Genomic DNA, 19707 nt, shown 5'->3' with positions numbered 1-19707 from the left:
ATGGAGGGGGGCACCGCACACGGCTAAGAGATCAATGATCAATTGTTGTGTCTATGAGATGCCCCTACCCCCGTATATAAAGGAGCAAGGGGGGATGCCGACCATCCCCTGTAGGGCGCGCCAGGAGGAGGAGTCCTCCTCCTAGTAGGAGGAGGAAAGGAAGGAGGAGAGGGAGAAGGAAGGAGAGGGAGGAAAAGGAGGAAAGGGGGGCCGGCCCCCTAGTCCAATTCGGTTTGGGCTAGGGGAGCCGCGCGCCCTGCCTCCTCTCTTCCACCACTTGGCCCATGAGGGCCATTACTTCTTCCTCGTATTCCCGTAACTCCCCGGTACCCCGAAAAATACTCGAATCACTCGGAACCTTTTCGATGTCCGAATATAGTCGTCCAATATATCGATCTTTATGTCTCGACCATTTCGAGACTCATGTCCCCGATCTCATCCGGGACTCCGAACTACCTTCGGTACATCAAATCACATAAACTCATAATACCGATCGTCACCGAACGTTAAGCGTGCGGACCCTACGGGTTCGAGAACTATGTAGACATGACCGAGACACGTCACCGGTCAATAACCAATAGCGGAACCTAGATGTTCATATTGACGCCCACATATTCTACGAAGATCTTTATCGGTCAAACCGCATAACAACATATGTTGTTCCCTTTGTCATCGGTATGTTACTTGCCCGAGATTCGATCATCGGTATCTCAATACCTAGTTCAATCTCGTTACCTGCAAGTCTCTTTACTCGTTCCGTAATACATCATCCCGCAACTAACTCGTTAGTTATAATGCTTGCAAGGCTTATAGTGATGTGCATTACCGAGTGGGCCCAGAGATACCTCTCCGACAATCAGAGTGACAAAATCCTAATCTCGAGATACGCCAACTCAACAAGTACCTTCGGAGACACCTGTAGAGCACCTTTATAATCACCTAGTTATGTTGTGACGTTTGGTAGCACACAAAGTGTTCCTCTGGTAAACGGGAGTTGCATAAGCTCATAGTCATAGGAACATGTATAAGTCATGAAGAAAGCAATAACAACATACTAAATGATCAAGTGCTAAGCTAACGAAATGGGTCAAGTCAATCACATCATTCTCCTAATGATGTGATCCCGTTAATCAAATGACAACTCATGTCTATGGCTAGGAAACATAACCATCTTTGATCAGCGAGCTAGTCAAGTCGAGGCATACTAGTGACACTTTGTTTGTCTATGTATTCACACATGTATTATGTTTCTGGTTAATACAATTCTAGCATGAATAATAAACATTTATCATGATATAAGGAAATAAATAATAACTTTATTATTTCCTCTAGGGCATATTTCCTTCAGCAGTACGGTCAGAGGTGCGTATAAACGCGTATTGACAGTAATTCCGACAGGCTGGGCCCACCTATCAGGCGACATGCTGGCCGAATCGGCCCGCACCGCCCGTGCCGCTCGTTGGCCGAATCGACCCGCGCCGCTCATCCTAGTCAGCGAGCGGCATGGGCGGCGCGGGCCGATTCAGCCAGCGTGTAGGTCTAGGTCTTCAATGTTAGCAGGGACCTAGACTACATGCCTCGAATGCAACCCTCCTATCAGGCGACACGTTGGCCGAATCGGCCCGCGCCGCTAATCCTAGTTAGCGAGCGGCGCGGGCGGCGCGGGCCTATTCGGCCAGCGTGTAGGTCTAGGTCTTCAATGTTAGCAGGGACCTAGACTACATGGGCATTGAGACAAAACCCCCAGTCCTGTGCAAGCACCACTGTCTGCCAGCTGAGAGGAGGGTTGCATTCGAGGCATTTCACACTGGCAGGAGGTTCTTAGCCTGTTCAAAGAAGGTAACAATCATTGTAGTAGTCATTGCAGTAGTCTAATTGTTGAAATAGTTATTACTGCAGATATCCATTAGTGCTAGTTACACTCACTGCAATCATTGTTTATTGTCTCTACTAATTAGTGCTAGTTACAATCATTGTAGTAGGCTGTCGGTACATAATTCTTTAGTAGTGCATTGTTTAGTCTGGTCACTCCTTTCTGTGTATCATCGGTACTTAATTGATAGAGAGCTTTGTTAGGAGTGCATTGTTTAGTCTGGCCTTTCTTTAATTGGGCAATGTTAGTTGATCAAAGTGTCACTTCATAGCTTTAATTGTGCATTGTTATACTGTTTTTAAATGCCTAGGGATTTCCAGTGTATCTGGTATGTTGTTCTTTAGTATATATAGGGTGAGTGGAGGCTATCAGTAGGTCAAATTGGTCAATGTTTTATTCTGCTTGCTAGTGTTATTTGTTGCATTCTGTTGTATAAGTGGTATAAGTTGGTTGCTGCATAAGTGGTATAATTTGTCATGTTGGAATTCAATTATATTGTGAGAAAGAAAGTGAGAAATGATGTTGTTGATATTGCAGGGAAATGAGAACTGTGGTTTTGTTCAATGGGTTGACCCAGAGTGGCCTCCTACAATGCAGAATGCTCTATTGAAGCTATGGGAGTTGTATTCAGACAGCATGAGTGATAGGAGGAAAGATAATCTAGATAATCCATTGACTATTCACCATCTGACAGAAGAGAAAAACAACCTGGAGGCCAACTATGACAAATTGGTTGAAGATGTGCATCAACTTTTCAATGCTCAAGAGGATAGGATGATGGATTTCGGCTACTTGCAGTCCAAGATGAAGAACACTGGGGTTAGCACCTCAGTTGTCTCTTATATGAGGAGAGATTGAGAAGAAAGATGCAGAGATCTTCAAGTTGCAAGAGAAGTATGAAGTGCTTATGAACATCACAGAGGCTCAAGGCACTGTCATCCAGAACCTGAAGCTCAACCATTTGAAGAGAAGGAAAAGCTAATCCAGGAGCATCACAATGATGCCATGAATATGTTGCAAACTTAGGGTTGATGAACTCACTAAGTCTAATGAGAAGTTAATCCAAGAGAATCAACAGATTGAGCTTCACATGGGTGATCTCAAGAAGGGTCATCAGAAGCTCTTTGCAGGTAGAGATCAGCTCAAACTTTAGATTGCTGATTTGCTCAAGGCAGAGGAGAAGAATAAGCAGAAGTTGAAGGGGATTCAGGCCATCTTGGCTGACTGAACAATATGAAGATCAAGATCTAGATGAAGATGAAGAAGGGCATAAGTAGTTGACCTTTTGTGATGTATGGTGTTGTTTAGTTAACTAAGTTGAATTCTAGTATGTTGTGTAAGAACATATTTATTATGTTTAGTTGTGAACTAGGTTGAACTCCACTATGTTATGTAAGAATCTTTTAATTATGGTGCTTCAAGCTCTCTATGATGATCAATGGTGGTTCAAGCTGTCTATGATGATATTTGGTGCATCAAGCTGTTTATGATGATGTATGGTGCTTTCATAGTTGGTTTTTATAAGTTATATGATGATCTATGATGGTCTTTGGTACATCAAGTTATATGATAAGTGATATGTGTTATAAGTTATATGATAAGTGAATGTGTTATAAGATATATTGGCTCTGTCGATGCCGAGAACCCCTAGAACCTAACCCTAGGTCAAATTGGCTCTGTCGATGCCGAGAACCACTAGAACCTAAACCCAAGGTCAAATTGGCTTCATCAATGCCGAGAACCCCTAGAACCTAAACCCAAGGTCAAATTGGCTCCGTCGATGTCGAGAACCCATAGAACCTAAACCTAGGTCAAATTGGCTCTGTCGACGCCCAGAACCCCTAGAACCTAACCTAGGTCAAATTGGCTCTGTTGACACCCAGAACCCCTAGAACCTAACCTAGGTAAAATTGGCTCTGTCGATGCCGAGAACCCCTAGAACCTAACCTAGGTCAAATTGGCTCTGTCGACGCCGAGAACCCCTAGAACCCAACCTAATCATCAAATCCCATCATCAAACATTAACATTGCCAATAACATTAATCATCAAATCTAATCATCAAACATTAACATTGCCAATAACAGTAATCATCAAATCTCATCATCAAACATTAACATTGCCAAATTGATAGCATAACATTGCCAATAACATTAAACATTAACTCAGGTAAGATAGCTGATAGCAATTCAGTACACTCAAACATAATCATCCAACCAGTTTGACTTGTTGGTTCAGTACACTCAAACATAATCATCCAACCATTGTTCAGGGCACATAACATTGATCAGGACATTGTTTAGAGAAACAACAACTCATGACACTCATTTGTTACCACTGGCAGAAAACCAGGTCATCCAACCAGTGTGACTTGTTGGTTCATAAGATGTAGAAGGAGCTGCATATTTTGGGGCAGTGAATGGCCTTGCACCACTAGTTAAAGGTTGTGATCTTGCACCAGACCTTGCACTAGACCTTGCACCAGATCTTGCAGGTGGGGGCTGTGATCTTGCAGGTGGAGGCTGATACTGTGATCTTGCAGGTGGGGCATGTGATCTTGCAGGTGGAGGTTGCTGCTGTGATCTTGCATGTGTCTTGCAAAAAGAAGTGGGATTGTTATTAGTAGTCAACATAAAAAATATTAACAAATGCACTAGTCAACTAATACAAAAGAAGTGAGATTGGTATTACCACATGCTTGTTTTTCCTCATAGCCAAATCTGGTTTCAATTGTTTTGGACAGTTGGTGTATCTATGGCCTTGGAGCCCACAGTTAGAGCATGTTATTGTGGCCATTCTACTGTTGTCCTTTGGCTTTGGCACTTCAAACTTGCCCTTGATCCTCTTCTCTTTCTTTCTTCCTCTCCTAACATGAAATTCCGGTGGCTCTATGTCTGGTCCAGGTGTCCTTATAGAGTCATGTTCACCAGGAACATGAAAAATCATAGGTTCATATGCCGCCAAGTAAAAAGTTTTTTGAAGAATTTACAAACAAAGTCCTATGGAAACCTTTTATCCCTTTTAATTGCTGAAATTGCATGGTTGCATGGTATGCCACTCAGGTCCCATTTTCTGCAACCACATGTATAATTATCCAAGTTCACAGGGTGTGTTTGCTGCCCACTGATCACTTGCCATAAATTAACACCAGCTTGAATGGGTTTGCAGTATCTGGCCCTCTCCTTTTCCAGCTCTAGCTTCTCAGCATAATGTGGTGTGATCTCCCAGAAAGCTGCCTTTCCTCTCTCTCTCTCCCCTCTGTCTCTCTATTCCTATGCCACCTCACCATTTGCTTGTCCTTAATACCATCAACCATAGTCCTAATAGGCCTTTTCCTAAAATCAAGGATATACTTGTTGAACACCTCAGATAGGTTGTTAACAACCAAATCTGTCTTGCAGTTAGTGTCAAAAGCATGCCTAGCCCATGTTTTCTTAGGAATTCCATTAAGCTAGATCCAAGCATCCTCACACTCATTTCTCAAATCATTGATAGCAATATTAAACTTATGTTCATTGTAAGCATAGCTGGCATTATCCATGCATTTCTTTAGATCTTCCCCCTAAACCAGCATTCTGGAAATTTGCATACAAGTGTCTAAGACACTATCTCTGGTGGCAGTTTGGAAATACTCTATTCACTGCATTTAGTAGCCCCTGTTGAAATTACACAGCAAACTAAGCTACTGACTACAGATATATTTGAAGATACACAGCAAACTATGCTACTAAAATCACACAACAAACTATGTACTTGCCTTCTGTCTATCAGACATGATAGTATAAGGACCAAACTGGCCAACTTCTCCTTCTAGACATATCTTCAGTTGATGCAGAAACCAACACCAATTTGTTGTATCCTCCTGATCAACAATGGCAAATGCAATTAGAAATTTTTTGTTATTGCCATCTCTGCCAGTGGCAGCAAGGATCTGTGCACATGTGGTGAGCTTAATAAAGCATCCATCAACACTTGTTTTTGCAAAGAAAGAACCAATTAAGTCAGTACATAACAAAGAAACTAAAGCAAATGTGTAATCATGTACAAGTTGATGTGTGTTATAGTAAATAAAGCAAAGAAACAACTAACTAACCAATGAAAGGTCTGCATCCATTGAGAAATACCTCCCTTGCTCCATTTAAGAAGAAAAACATTGCATGAAACCTTGGCCCTGGATGTGGTATTTTTTTGTTGCTTTAGGAACTAGAGTTGTAACTACAACCCTACTTCTAGGGTTTGTCTGCATGATGGTTGCTGCATAGTCCCTTAGCCTGGGATACTGCTTCTTGTGTTCTCCTAAGACAGCTTCCACAACAAGGTTTTTGGCCCTATAGGCCATGTGCTTAGGAACCTCAACACCATACTTCTCCTGGCAGGCATCACTCAGAGTTTGTATACTAGTGGTTGGATCAGACCTGAACAATGACTCATAGTTCTTTGCAAGCCACTTTGCACTAACCCTTGATGACTCTGTAGTGGTAGGGCAAGTGTGCTCCAGCCTCATTTTTTATAGCAAAAGTCTTTTCACCTTTGATCACAGTAGCAACAATGTAGAACCGACAATGCTCATTTTAGCAACATGCAATGATCCTTTGGTCAGAGTTTCTATGATATCTGAAATCTCTTGACTGTGAAATGTGCAAGCTCAACAGGGCATCTCTGAATTGTTGTTGATTTGTGAAGCACGTGTACTTACATAATTGCTAGTGTGGGTGCTCCATTTTGTCATCGAACCATATCCTAGGTTTTCTTTTTTGTGTCCTACTCTTCTTGCATTTCTTTAGGACAAATTGCAGTGGCTCATGCCCATCATCTTCACTATCCAGCAGCCAACCAGTTTCTTCTTCATCTGATGAAGGAGTGAAATCTGGCTTCACCTCCTTTAAAACACTAGAATGTGTTCTAGTGGTTGGGCACCTCCTAACTGGCAGCTTCTGCCTCTTCCTTGGAGGTTCTACCTACAATTGTTGAGCTACCTCCACATTCACACTCTCGTCCCTCTCTTCATCCCCCTCTCTTCCTCCTCCCTCTCCTCCATCTCAAACAGATCCCCAACCTCAGTGTCACCCTCATAATGCAGTTGTTCCTCCTCTTCTGACTCATCATCTGAATATTCATCTTCATCATCTGCTAGTTGTTCCTCATCTGCTTGTCTCTTTCCATCTATTATCTATGTGTCTTGACAAATCCTGTACTTCTCCATGTAGTTGTCACTATCATATGCCCCTTCTGAATTATCACTACTGTAATATCCCTCCTCCAACAAAACTTCATCCTCCATCACAGCTTTCAGCTTTTGTTTACCTAGTTTTTTGCTCTCTTGTGTGCAAAAACTAGTAGCTTCAACATTGGTACTGCTGCTGCACTGACTATGAAAAACAACCCCTTGGTCATCAACAGCAAGCACATCTGGCTCACCGAGATATACACAACTGGTGGTGCATAAATAATGGTTTGTAGTTCAGCATTTCTGTGACTTGCAGCACTGTCAGTGACTGTTGCTCTAACTAACAGGTTCAGAACTAAAGTATGCTCATGCTGCTTCTTAAGTTGATGTAATTTAATGTTTGTGTCAATCAAGTCTAGGCCATGCTCTCTTTTCTCTCCTATGCATGTGTTCTCCACGTGATACAATTCATCAGAGAATGTAAATCCTTGTGTATGCAATAGTGCATACAAATTCAGAAAAGTGACATCAGAACTGCATATCTTCCTATCCAAATTATGTTGGGCATCAAAGTGAATCCTAACATCCCAGATAGCATCATCCACACTACAAGTGGCAGCAAATTTGGACATTTTCAGTAACACTAACCCTAGCCCCAAATTGGAAGAAAGAAGAGAGGAGAGGGAGGAGGACTTACAACACTCCACCACATCTATGGGTCCAGTGATGGCTCGTGGAAGGGTTGGCGACCCATATCTCTGCCATCCGCAGGCGCTGCTCCATGGCCAGCGGGGCCTCCTCCATTTCTTCCTCGCTGCTCGAGTAGTACGACGAACTGTCACCGTCGCCCTTGGCTAGTCCTGCGTGTGCATCGGCCCTGAGGCTAGGAAGATCTCCGTACCCACCCACATCGCCACCGCTGCTCGAGCCGCCGCAGACACCACCACCGCCCGGATTTGCCATCGCCATTGCCAGTGAGGAGAGCGGGGAGGAGAGGGAGAGGGGAACGAGAGTTAGGGTTCGAACCGGCGGCTCGATTCGACCTAGCCCATTAGGTCGGACTCATCCGAGTTAGCGAGCCGTCCACGCGTCGATTCGGCCAGCGTGTCGCCTGACAGGTGGGCCCGACTTGTCGGATACGCGGTCAATATGCGTTTATACATAGCTTAGCCCGTTATGCATCACTTAGACCCTGAGTTGATACTGAACTGCAAAAACTTTTGAGTAGTGGTACCAACCCGTGAGTAGGTGCTGAAGTGTGGTATCAACATGCAATTAACTCCATGGTCGCCGCCACCGACCCGGCGTCGCCCTCCCTCTCCTCTTCCGATCTTGTGAGCTACTCCCTTCGTTCGGAATTACTTGTCTTGAAAATGAATGTATTTAGAACTAAAATACGTCTAGATACATCCATTTCTACGACAAGTAATTTCGAACGGAGAGAGTACACGATAGATCGACTTCCTCCCTATCCGGGTAGGTTCCCCATCCGCGGCCTCGCCCCTACGCCATTCCTATCGCCTCGCTATGCAGGCCCCCGCCAAACACCACCACCAGCTCCCGGCACAGGGCGCAACCATCCAGGCCCAACATGCGATCCTTCCTAGATCGACGATGGAGACCCCGATCTGAGGGAATCCACAACCGCACAGGATCCGCCGAGCACCACCGAGGCTGGCCAGATCGAGATCGCGGCTCTCTCCTTTCAGTCATCCCCTGATTGAACCACGTACGGCTGACTACAACACGAGCATCAACTTTGTGACTTCCTCTTAACAGAGGCCAGGCCATGGCTGCTGGGGTCCAAGTTAGTGTGCGCTGCGAGCCCTTAAGCAGCGCGTGTGTGAGCACTGCATCACTCCACCTCACCTCCCTCAAACCTAACCCCCTCAATCCGACAACGACCTCTGCCAGCAGCCCCATCACATCTCCGTTTTTCTCCCCGGGCTAGCAAAAATCTCAATCTTCTGCCGGAGCTCTCCTAGCACCGTCCACTTTCTTCCGTGGCCAGAAGACATGCTTTTCCTTTTTTTCTCTGTGCCTTTTTATTTTAATTGTTGTTCTCCCGTTGAATTATGTAGAGGAAGCACAAAGAGGCTTTTAGAACAATCCAGAAGTTCATGGGAACCAGCTGCTATTGCATGCAGGAAATACTACCTTGTTTACAGAACCAATGGATGACCAATAGTGCAACTGAATTAGTGCAGATATTCAGAATTTTACAAAGGAAATTTGTATGTACTACCACCTTCAATAATACATAAATACATAATGATACTGAATGGCTGATTGAACTAACCACACAACTATATTATGATAATGATACTGAATTGTTGTAATTTGGTTGTATGCTCAAAATTGCAAGCATTCTGCTTTATTTTAGGGCTTGTACGGATGTACCAGCAAAGCTATTTGAGATATGTCACAGCTAAATTAGTAGCCTTTTCATGCCCCTGCAAACAGTACTTTGCATTCAGTTTCCTATTGTATGCCAAGCCTATGCATGTATTTTGTACTGATCATTCTTCTGTCCTCTCTTTGCTCGGACATGTGGTTTTTTGGTTATGTGTGTTTTTTGGACATGGGGTCTTTGATATACATAACATCAAATGAATAAGAGAAACCAAAAGAAGGTAAATGTGTTAGCCTGCTGCTGGCATCGAAGGAGCAGCTGCAGGCATAAACCATCTAGAGTTGGTTTTGTCGATTAAAAACACACATGTAATCCTTGTATGATACTTTCATCTATTCTCTAATTCACTTGTAGTATGAAATTCTTCACCAATTTTTCTTTAGGAGAAAATGCTTTCTTGAGAATTTAGGAGATGAGCGCTGGAATTATTATGATATATTGAGAAAGGATATATTGCGCTTAGAGCTTTCAGTTCATGAAGTGATCAACCTTTTTTCTATTCGTTGCCACTTTTTTAAACTTACATCCGGCATTGAGATACAATAAAGGTGTTCCTCGTCAGTTATTTAAGAAAATTTATAATTTGTATTGTTCTTATGCAGAAATCACAGTCTTTTATATCGATTGCAAGTTTTCTCAAGCTACTAAATTTTGACTTGTATACAATTTCTCTTAAGATAAGCTTCTCCAATATAGTACTAATCTTTTTCTTGCTACTCATTGTGATTTTCAAGAAGGGACTCAACGGAGCAAAGGAAAGAAAGAGAAAGAAGAGAGGTCGAGAACACGACATAATCTTTAGATTAACTTACATTTGTAAATCAGTTTACCTTTGATGATTGCCATGGACAAAACAAGTATATTTTTTAATTGACATAGCACACCTTAGTCGAGAGGACCCATCAACATTGGATTCGATAGGTCATTTAATACGAGTAGGAAACACTTTACTGCAAGTTTCTTTCAACATGGCACCCGCAGGGTATGGGTATGAGTAAGCATGCCCAAACCCACACCCGCTCAATATTTTCTGGCCAAACCCTTTTTAACGGTGGATGTTTGGATTGTGGAGACAGATAGCGAATGGAGGAAGAAGATGGACTTTTGAGGTAAAAATAAGTCGACAATGTTTTCTTGAAAAATCGAAGCATGATTTATGCGTGCGGATTCTGAAGGTACACACTTGCACAATTAGTGTGCAACAACTATTCTCGCAAAAAAAAGTGCGTAAGAACCAAAATATTTTTACACCAGTAGCAACGCATGAGCAGTTCACCCGCAAAAAAAAAAGAGCAACGCATGAGCAGTTCACCCGCAAAAAAAAAAAAAAGAGCAACGCATGGGCAGTTGCCTATTGAAAAATAAATAAATGTTCGTTTTTTCGTAAATGAACTGATGAACCGGACGTCTCACCGGCATCTGCTCACCGGTAAAAGCCTGAACCAACGACAGTTCGTTTCTTGTAAACTATGCTAGGAGGAGATAATCAGGTCGCCGACGTGGACTATCCGACACCGCGAGCGACGCGACCACTCCAGAGCTCCAACGCGGAACGGCGATGTGGCGGGCGAGGCGGTGGCCGCGGCCCCGATGGTTCTCGTCCGACACGGCGGCAGTGGGCGCCGATTCGGGCAATCCGGCGCGGCGTCGGGTGGCGGCGCTTTGGGGGAACGGGGACCACGGCCGGCTGGGGCTGGGGGCGCTGGAGTCGCGGTGGAGCCCCACGGCGTGCCCCTTCTTCCTCACGCGCCCCGCCGACCCGCCTACCTCGCTCGCCTGCGGCGGCGCCCACACCCTCTTCCTCACCGGTACGCTCCCCTCACCCTACCCGTTTCCTCCTTTCTGACATCGCAATGTAAAGGATTCCGAGAGATTCTGACCTGCCGTTTTCTTCAGAGGGTGGGCGCGTGTTTGCTACGGGGCTGAACGACTTTGGGCAGCTCGGGATAGGCTCCTCGATGCCTCATACTCTGGTACTGGTTCTTGTCCGTCATACCTCCCTATGTTTGTGTCTACACTGTCAATCAAAGAAACTTCGGCACATTAATTCAAAGCCAGACGCTTCAGAAATACTAGCTGAGACAAATTAAATCAGTGTCTGTTCTGTTCTCTTTGCGAAACCAAGTCTGCTGTATGGAATATTTTTATGTGTACCGGAGATACAGATATGCATGAAAGTGAATAGCTATATAAATATTTCAATGTCAGTATAATTTTTTACACCAGATGTTTGATTCCTCCCGCTTAAGAATTAAGCAGATTGAATCTCCAATCCATGAATTTATGGCATCTATTGACATACAATTTATGTATGTTACAGTTCTTATTTGAGGTTCTCTTGCCTGTTTTTTATTATTTACCCTTGTAGGTCATTAGTCCACGCATCTGTGTTCTTCCAATGACAAGTAAGTTCTTCTTTTACATGTAGGACCCTGTTGAAGTCTCTGGATTTCAGGAGGAAATTGTACAAATTTCAGCTGGCAACCATCATTCTTGTGCAGTAACAGGTGAGCGAAAAAAGTAAGGTGCAGTTACGTGCCTAGGTTTGCTTTACGCTTTACCAGAAGAAGGTTAATGTATATATTGAGAAGAGAACACTGGAAACAGCAACACCACCTGTTGTATTATTGTTAGTATGGAAAATCTGACGGCTAGGGGCATGGATGCCTGATGGAGTTCCTAGAGCACCCAGTTGTAGTGTCCTAACAAATAAGGATTTCTCTACAAATCTGACTCAGATTTTTAAGCATGGCAAATCTTGCCATGCCCGCTAAAGGAAATTGCCATGCTCGTGACAACATAATTTGCCTTCCCGGACATCAGATTTGCCATGCTTAAAAATCTGACGTCATATTTTTAGCATTTCTGATAAATAAATAAGATGGAGCGAGCTGTCCATTAATTAAGTTTTTTTTAAAATTATGTTATGTGCCTAAAGCCCTACATCCGGGTATGTAAGGCCTATTAATCTTTTCTTAAGTTGAACTTGTTAAAGTTTGACCAAGTTTATACAAAAAAATAATACAATATATACAATACTCAATCAATACATTATGAAAACATAGTTCATGATATATCTAGGGATATTGATTTGGTAGTATAGATGCTGATTTTTTAGGACAACGATAGTGGTCTTTATAAACCCAGATGTATGGAGTATGTGGCTGATTGATCAACCTTTACTAACAAATTGCCAAGTATCTTACCCTACTTATAAAGGTTGGAGTTGGTGGTGAGTTCACATATGGGATCAACAACCTTCACAAATAAGCAAATGCACTCCTGCCCTTGTGTGGACTAGCAACCTTCAAAAGACGTATATATAGGAATGTACTTTTAACTCACATGTGGGACCCAGGCACCCAGCACAAATAAGTAAATATGCTACGGTCTACTACTTTCATGTGAGACTCCACCTGAAAATCATGCTCTTGGTTTTAGTTTTCCTTCCCAACCAACTTTTCTAGTTCTATATCATAGCATAGGACAGCGAACAAATAATAATTCCAACCCCGATGATAGACCTCGTCCTCTTACCTGATCGTCGACCTTGTGCAGTCAACTTACTAATGCACATCATGTGTTTCAAATTCAAAATGTTGTCTCACTTTAAATCTTCAAAGGACCTACTATGGCCGTTTAAGATTCTCCAACGCCGGCCGCATGACCCCTCATGGTATTTTTGCTTTCTTATAATCGTGAACCTCACAATGGCCGTCGGACACCAACGTCTTTTGGTGATTACTAAGCCGGTGGGCTAATTCCTCATCTTCTTTATGGCTTCGTAGCTACGCACGGGCATTATGCTAGTGATCAAGTAATTTCGAGCTCCTTGTTTCTGTGTGGCGTACACAATATACTCTAGGTCTTCAACATTACATTGCAGTAGAAGCTCATTGTAAATATTAGTGGACCCTCTGTGGCTCAGTACTATATATCCATATATAAACAAATGAGACAGGCAACTATAAATATGCAACAGAAATATGCACTAATTGGGCTTCATTTTCATAAGAAAGGATAGATATCTGGAATTGTGCACTTTACCTGGACCTAAACTGTCCATCCATGCTGTTGAAACATCTTAATTCTCGTAGTACCTTCATAAGTTGTGTAGAATTATATAAGATTATTATTTAGTATTGATGATTGAGTACTGCAGTGCACCACACAACATGTTTCTTCACAAGTTAATCAGCATTTCACTGATACTTGAGACTACTATACAAACTGTAAACGTTATGAGCTCGAAATCTTCTACTCCCTCCTGTTCACTAGAAGCTGCCATTTGGTAACTTTCAAACTTTTATTATCAATGTCTTTTAAGTTATTCAGACAAGATACTTAAAAATCATATGCAACAATTTGTCTTGAAAATTACTGATAGCATATAACTTTTTGTTGGGTTTTGTAAATATATTACAATAGAAAATAGTAACCAAAGCTCTAGTTTGGCCACCATGCCAGTGTCTTTTCGAGAACTGGAGGAAGTATTCATTTTTTAACAAATTTATTTATTATTTATGATGTACATCAGAATTGTTGTGAAATCAATTCTTATTAATAAGCTTTTGTGCTATCTCTTTTCAACAGCGTATGGTGAGCTCTTCGTTTGGGGCAAAAATTCGAGTGGCCAGCTTGGCCTTGGCAAAAGTAATAATATTATCTTTTTTCTTTACACTCTTAGCATCATCCATGGTTGAACCCCCACTTAATGCAATATGTGATAATTGAATGTTTGGATTGGTTTAACAATTTGGCGTTATCAACAGTGTCTTGTTTTACACTGATGGGTGTGGGGTCATTTGATCCAACTAAAATCTGGAACATCAGTTTCCCTCAAAAGAAAAAAAATATCTGAAACATTTATGTCTAAGATCGACTTGTACATATTACTTGAGCACTTAAGCTCCAGTTTGTCCTACCAGTCTTTCCATCATCACCTGTAGCATCCTCATGCTTCTGTTAAGATTTACTGGGTATGATAATCTGTTGTTTCTTTCATCAATAATCTTGCTATTAAGATGAACATTTGTCATCAGCTTAAAATTCTGAATTAAAGAGCCCTTCCTACTTGGTTTAGGTGCAGGAAAAGTAGTCTCTACCCCAAGAAAGGTTGACTACTTGGCTGATGTTAGAGTGAAAATGACTGCTTTGGGATCAGAGCACTCAATTGTTGTTACAGGTGAATGTGCTATGTATTTGTGTTATAGTAATAACTTGAATATTACTGCTTTTGAGCGTCTGAAATCCCCCTGTTATTTTCTTCTTAAGAGGATGGTGAAGCCTTGAGTTGGGGAGCTGCTGGTGCTGGTAGACTTGGACATGGCCATAAATCTAGCTTCCTGGGATTCGCTATGACCTCAAAGTAAGATCACAAGTTTTTGCAGAGCACTTATTGTGGGCACACCATTCTATCTTCTGGGATAGCTCATGTTTCCATTTATTTGGAAAATATGGACATAGTAACACCTTAACCTTAAGAATGCAAAATTCTCTATCAGAAGCTGGCACTTATGGACTTAAAAGATAATGTTCATCTCATAACAAATTCACATGTCACAAACTTAATTGCCGAAGTTCCTAGTTCCAAGATGATGCAGTATGAGCTTGAGAAAATATCTGTGTGGTATTATGTTGGATATTTTACTGTAAAACATGTTTGATGGTTTAGATTTGTTTGCACTATGCTAAAGCTATATTTTTCTAGAAGGATTATTGATAATCTGATCTTCATCTGTGCAGTGAATATACTCCAAGGTTGATAAAAAACCTTGATGGTATCAAGGTATTTTGCTTTTAAGTTTCACTGTGTCCTGATCAAATAATGACCCCCTTCTCATTGTTCATGTCGTTACATTGAATAGATTAAAAGGATAGCTGCGGGAATGCTGCACTCAGCTTGCATTGATGGTAAGCTCATGGAAAAATTGTTTAAAGTAGTACACTAGTCAACTGCTGATCATGATTTCTCCATCTTATGTTCTCCTTGCATAAAAATTGCAGAAAAAGGTACTGTGTTCATGTTTGGGCAGAAGACTGAGAAGGTGGTATCCAATCAGGCCTCTTGGGACATTTTTTTACTGTTTTCATTGGCCATAAATCTGCTTCCTGGGATTTTCCCTGTATTTAACCCAAAATTACAGGTACTTGGAAGATCAAATGATGCACCTAGACCAAGTGTTGTTGAAGAGATACAATTTTCAGAAGAAGTTGCTTGTGGAGGTTATCATACTTGCGCTGTAACAGGTATCAGTTGTGCATGCAGAAATCAAAAAAGGAGCACTGATTTCTGTTGTTGGCAGTAATTTGTTAGATTGAATTAGATAAAAACTTTGGTCATATGCATTTGCATATATTTCTTGTGGAATAGATTCGGTCTCCAAATAAAGGACAAACCCAGTTCTAGAAGCTCCAACACCAGGTGGGGTCTAGGGAAGATCGTATGAGGCAAGCCTTACTCCTGCACAGTGCAATGCAGGGAGGCCGTGTCGAACCCAGGACCTCTTGGCACAAGTGGGGAGTACTTCACCACTGCACGAGGCCTGTCCTTAAGATACGGTCTCCAAATAAAGAAAACAAATTTCAGGAATAGTTATACACTGATACCGATATACATAACCCTTTTTGGGGGACTAGGATCTCAGGTCAAAATATCTTCATCTCTATATTGCACCTGGTGAAGCCGTGCAGACTGACAACATATCTGATCAGCCATGGTTTGTCCTAGATGCGGTGCTGGACTGGAACAAACTGGGTAACTACCGCCATGAAGATGGCCGGACGGCATGGAATGGGGGATTGAGCAGAACTCAGGTTGGGACAGGAGGAAATGAGGGAGATAACTGATTGATAAACTATTCTCTTATTGCTTCATTAAGTTTGTTACATGCTAGTCCATAAGTAAAGCGACTAACTTTGATCCACAAATCAGATCTCAATTCATACAAGACACTCAAGATCAAACCGTGACCCTTATCTTCCTAGTTAAATTGGACTGTTCCTAATTTAACTAGTCTTTTCTTAACCTTTCTATCGCTAACATAACCTATCCAATGCCCTCACGGATATGCCCTATGTCCTGTTCCGCTGTGAACCCACAACCATAACATGTACAGTATAAACTTGGCATATATGGGTTTTCGTCAATAGCACCTTATGCACTTTAAAGGATTATGCAGCTTTAGTTTTACAAACTGTCCCTCTATTTTCTTGAATGATCAACTGAAGCAGTTCAAATTGAACAAATTGTGGGCTTGCACATTGTTAAATCTTTATGTACTTCATAGTGCATATTTTACATGAAATTTCTAATAGATTTTCATTGTGGAGTCTGCCCTTTTAACTCTCTTCAATTTTGTAGCTTAATCCTTAATGCTCATTTTACTAGCATAATTAGTGAATTGCTAAGCAAATATTTCTATCTCTTGGCAAGGGACATAGCTTGGATGGTGTTATATTTTTACAATTTATCAGTGACAACTATCAGTTTTATTCAACTGTTCCAAGGATCTGAAAATGGTGACATGGATACCCGTGATATTTTGCAGATCGTGGAGATTTGTATTCTTGGGGTTCAAATGAAAATGGCTGCCTTGGTCTTGGGTACTTCCATCTACTACTGCTTCTAGAAGTTTACATTTGTATCAAACTCTGGGATTGCTGACTTACATAGTATCGCTTCCCAGAGGTACAGGCATGGTTCGCTTCCCAGAAGTTGTAAGAAGTTCATTATTTAAGCTTCCTGTATCTAAGGTTGGTATGCAGTATGTCTAGTCATTGTTCAATTTTTTATTTATACTGCAATGTTTCTTCCCTTGCAAAAAAAGGCTGCTCATTTCTTTCCTTGCAAAGAAAAGACAATTCATTTCTCCCCTCGCAAAAAGGAAAATATGTTTCTTGATTTCTGGCGAACCTTCACCGTCTACCTTTTGCAGGTATCCTGTGGTTGGAAGCACACAGCTGTAATTTCAGGTATCAAATTGTTTCATCATTTCTATTTTATGCTGGGTTCTAAGTTCTAATTAGTAGTACTAGCAAATTATGTTATGAAGCAAATACTTGTATCTTGACAAAGGGTGTCCATAAATAGGTCTCATTACACAACTTATTTTCATGGAATTCCCTTGGTTAGACAATTGTATCTCTCAATTATGTATAGCAAAAACAAAATAGAACGACAGTTCTAACTTGCACTGGGTATTGAGTTGAGGATATCATGTCACAGTAATATAAAATGCAGGGTACACACACATGACTCGACTTAACTAGTTGTACACACAATTCAGAGAGACACAAAATCGCAATAGTAAAGGGCTATTATTGTTTCATTACATCTGCCTGACTTTCCAGCCCATTTTCTATGTCCATTTGAATGAACAACATATGTATTTCTTTTTTGGAAAGGAAAGCGGCAGGGAAAGGCCCTACTTTTTTATTTTATAATAAGAACCCAAATTCACATCCGTGAGGACTTGAAACCAGTTGCACCCAGTCTAAAGAAAGAATGGTGCTCTTCTATTCTTATGATATGCACCCTCTGTTTCTAAATATAAGACGTTTTGGCAGTTTAAATTAAACTGTCAAGACGTCATATATTTAGGAAAGGAGGTAGTACCTGAGAAAAGTTGCCGTGCTATCTTTAAATAAGATTTTATGGGTTGTCTTTTCTCTTCTGTTGCCACATTGCCTGTGATACTCAGAACATCTCAAAACATCCAGGTGAAGATATCTACACGTGGGGCTGGGGAGGTGCGAACGGTACCTTCTTCGAAGAGGGCCATTCTTCTGGCGGGCAATTAGTGAGTTGCTTGCTGCCACTACAACAATTTATTAGTACTTGATGCCGACATTCAGCATCTTTATACCTGCTTGCACAATTTCCATCAAATCATGTCGTATCGTAACAATGATTCTACATATCATCATGGTAACACTGCTCGTTTCACCTGATTCTGCTGACCCAGTGCCTGCTTTGCAGGGGCATGGAAACGACGTCGACTATTGCGAGCCGATGATGGTAGAACTTGGCAAGAATGCAAGAGCTGTTCATGTATCATGTGGCTTCAATCATACAGGCGCGATACTCGAGTACGCGGAAAACTGACTGCTGTGCCATCTGCAGCACTTACAGTGCAACCAGGCATGTTTGGTACTACTCAGTCATACCTGCACAAAGAAAAAGAATAAGCTGACCTCGAACGAGTGATGAACTCCTAAAACAGAATTACAGGTTAGTCTAGCTGTATAGCCTTCTTTCATACATCTTCATTGTCAGCTTGTATCTATGATATTTGATGGCCTGTAAAGAAGTGGTGTTTGACGTCGCACAGGCTGTGATGTAAACGGCCAGTTGAAAATGTAAACATGATTTTAACTAAAATAAATCTTGTCTTGTACAGTTACAAACTTGCAATGTACATGGATCGTCAATTGTTATTTTTACATGGCGCTCAACTATCTCTCTTTGGTGTTGCGATTCCGTTTGACAACTATTTTCGGTGGATGTCGTGGTTTTTACGCGTCAGAATTTGAAGGGCTTGGGGCATGGTCAAATTAATGTTAAAACATATGCAAAGATTGAGTTAATATGCTACTTATGGTCTTTGCCTTGTTCTTTGTGCATAGGAATGTAAAAAAAAAAGAATATTTGAGTGGATTGTAAAATTCCTTTGTTTTTACCTATGAAACTCAATCTAAAGGAGAAAAATACTACATTTTCCTATGGACACTTCCTTTGAATCAAATGGATGAATAATATCCCATAGGAAAATTTCTTATTCCTATGTTTTCATCCACTTTTCCCATGAATAATATCCCACTCGGTTGTAGGAGACTTGCCATGGGGTCATTGTTGAAAATATGCCCTAAAATCAATAATAGAATTATTATTATGCTATTTTCTTGTTCACAATTAAGTTTATATTTCTGTGCTATAATTGCAATGGTTCTTGAATGTGAGATTTGAAGAGAAACCTATTTGCATGTGGAAAGATAAACACCAATCAGATCCCTGGTCTGGCCTCTAGACTAACTCATGTATTGTTGATGATTCCGTTTTCCTAACCATGACAATGTTACTGTAATCTGTAACCATGGCAATGTAACTGTAATAATGATGATGATAATAATGAGAACACATGACTAGGGTAACAATGGTGCTGCATAAACCCAAGTTATGAAATATTACGAAATCACTTTGTCAATATGTTGTCGGTATTTTCGTAGTACAAAGAGTTAGCTTTTACTTGTGTACT

General features: G+C 41.4%; 1 protein-coding gene across 2 annotated transcripts; it reads left to right on the top strand.

Annotated features, from left to right (window-relative positions):
* The first annotated feature begins 10867 nt into the window (after positions 1-10867).
* Positions 10868-18912, top strand: LOC125547183 (ultraviolet-B receptor UVR8). Of its 2 annotated transcripts, XR_007300664.1 has the most exons (16): positions 10868-11259; positions 11348-11424; positions 11880-11958; positions 14045-14104; positions 14535-14636; positions 14726-14819; positions 15197-15239; positions 15319-15364; positions 15458-15498; positions 15598-15700; positions 16182-16267; positions 17002-17056; positions 17140-17206; positions 17389-17425; positions 18173-18252; positions 18432-18595. XR_007300664.1 is itself a non-coding variant. In XM_048711168.1 (15 exons), the coding sequence occupies exons 1-15, from the start codon at positions 11010-11012 to the stop codon at positions 18555-18557; spliced, it is 1260 nt and encodes a 419-aa protein (XP_048567125.1). In that variant the 5' UTR covers positions 10874-11009; the 3' UTR covers positions 18558-18912. The 2 variants fall into 2 exon arrangements, 1 of the variants encoding a protein (XP_048567125.1); XM_048711168.1 differs by lacking the exon at positions 16182-16267 and having other exon boundaries at positions 10874-11259; positions 18432-18912.
* The last annotated feature ends 795 nt before the right edge of the window (positions 18913-19707 follow it).

This window comes from Triticum urartu, chromosome 1 (genome assembly GCF_003073215.2).
Source record: "Triticum urartu cultivar G1812 chromosome 1, Tu2.1, whole genome shotgun sequence".
NCBI classification, from domain to species: Eukaryota; Viridiplantae; Streptophyta; class Magnoliopsida; order Poales; family Poaceae; genus Triticum; species Triticum urartu.
This window is presented reverse-complemented; position numbering and strand designations above follow the sequence as displayed.

Bases quoted from the DNA above. Each gene is read 5' to 3' on its own strand.
- LOC125547183 (XM_048711168.1), top strand. From the start codon at position 11,010: ATGTGGCGGGCGAGGCGGTGGCCGCGGCCCCGATGGTTCTCGTCCGAC. The intron at 11,959-14,044 runs GTGAGCGAAAAA...TCTTTTCAACAG, and splicing joins TCATTCTTGTGCAGTAACAG to CGTATGGTGAGCTCTTCGTT. The intron at 17,207-17,388 runs GTTGGTATGCAG...TACCTTTTGCAG, and splicing joins TTAAGCTTCCTGTATCTAAG to GTATCCTGTGGTTGGAAGCA.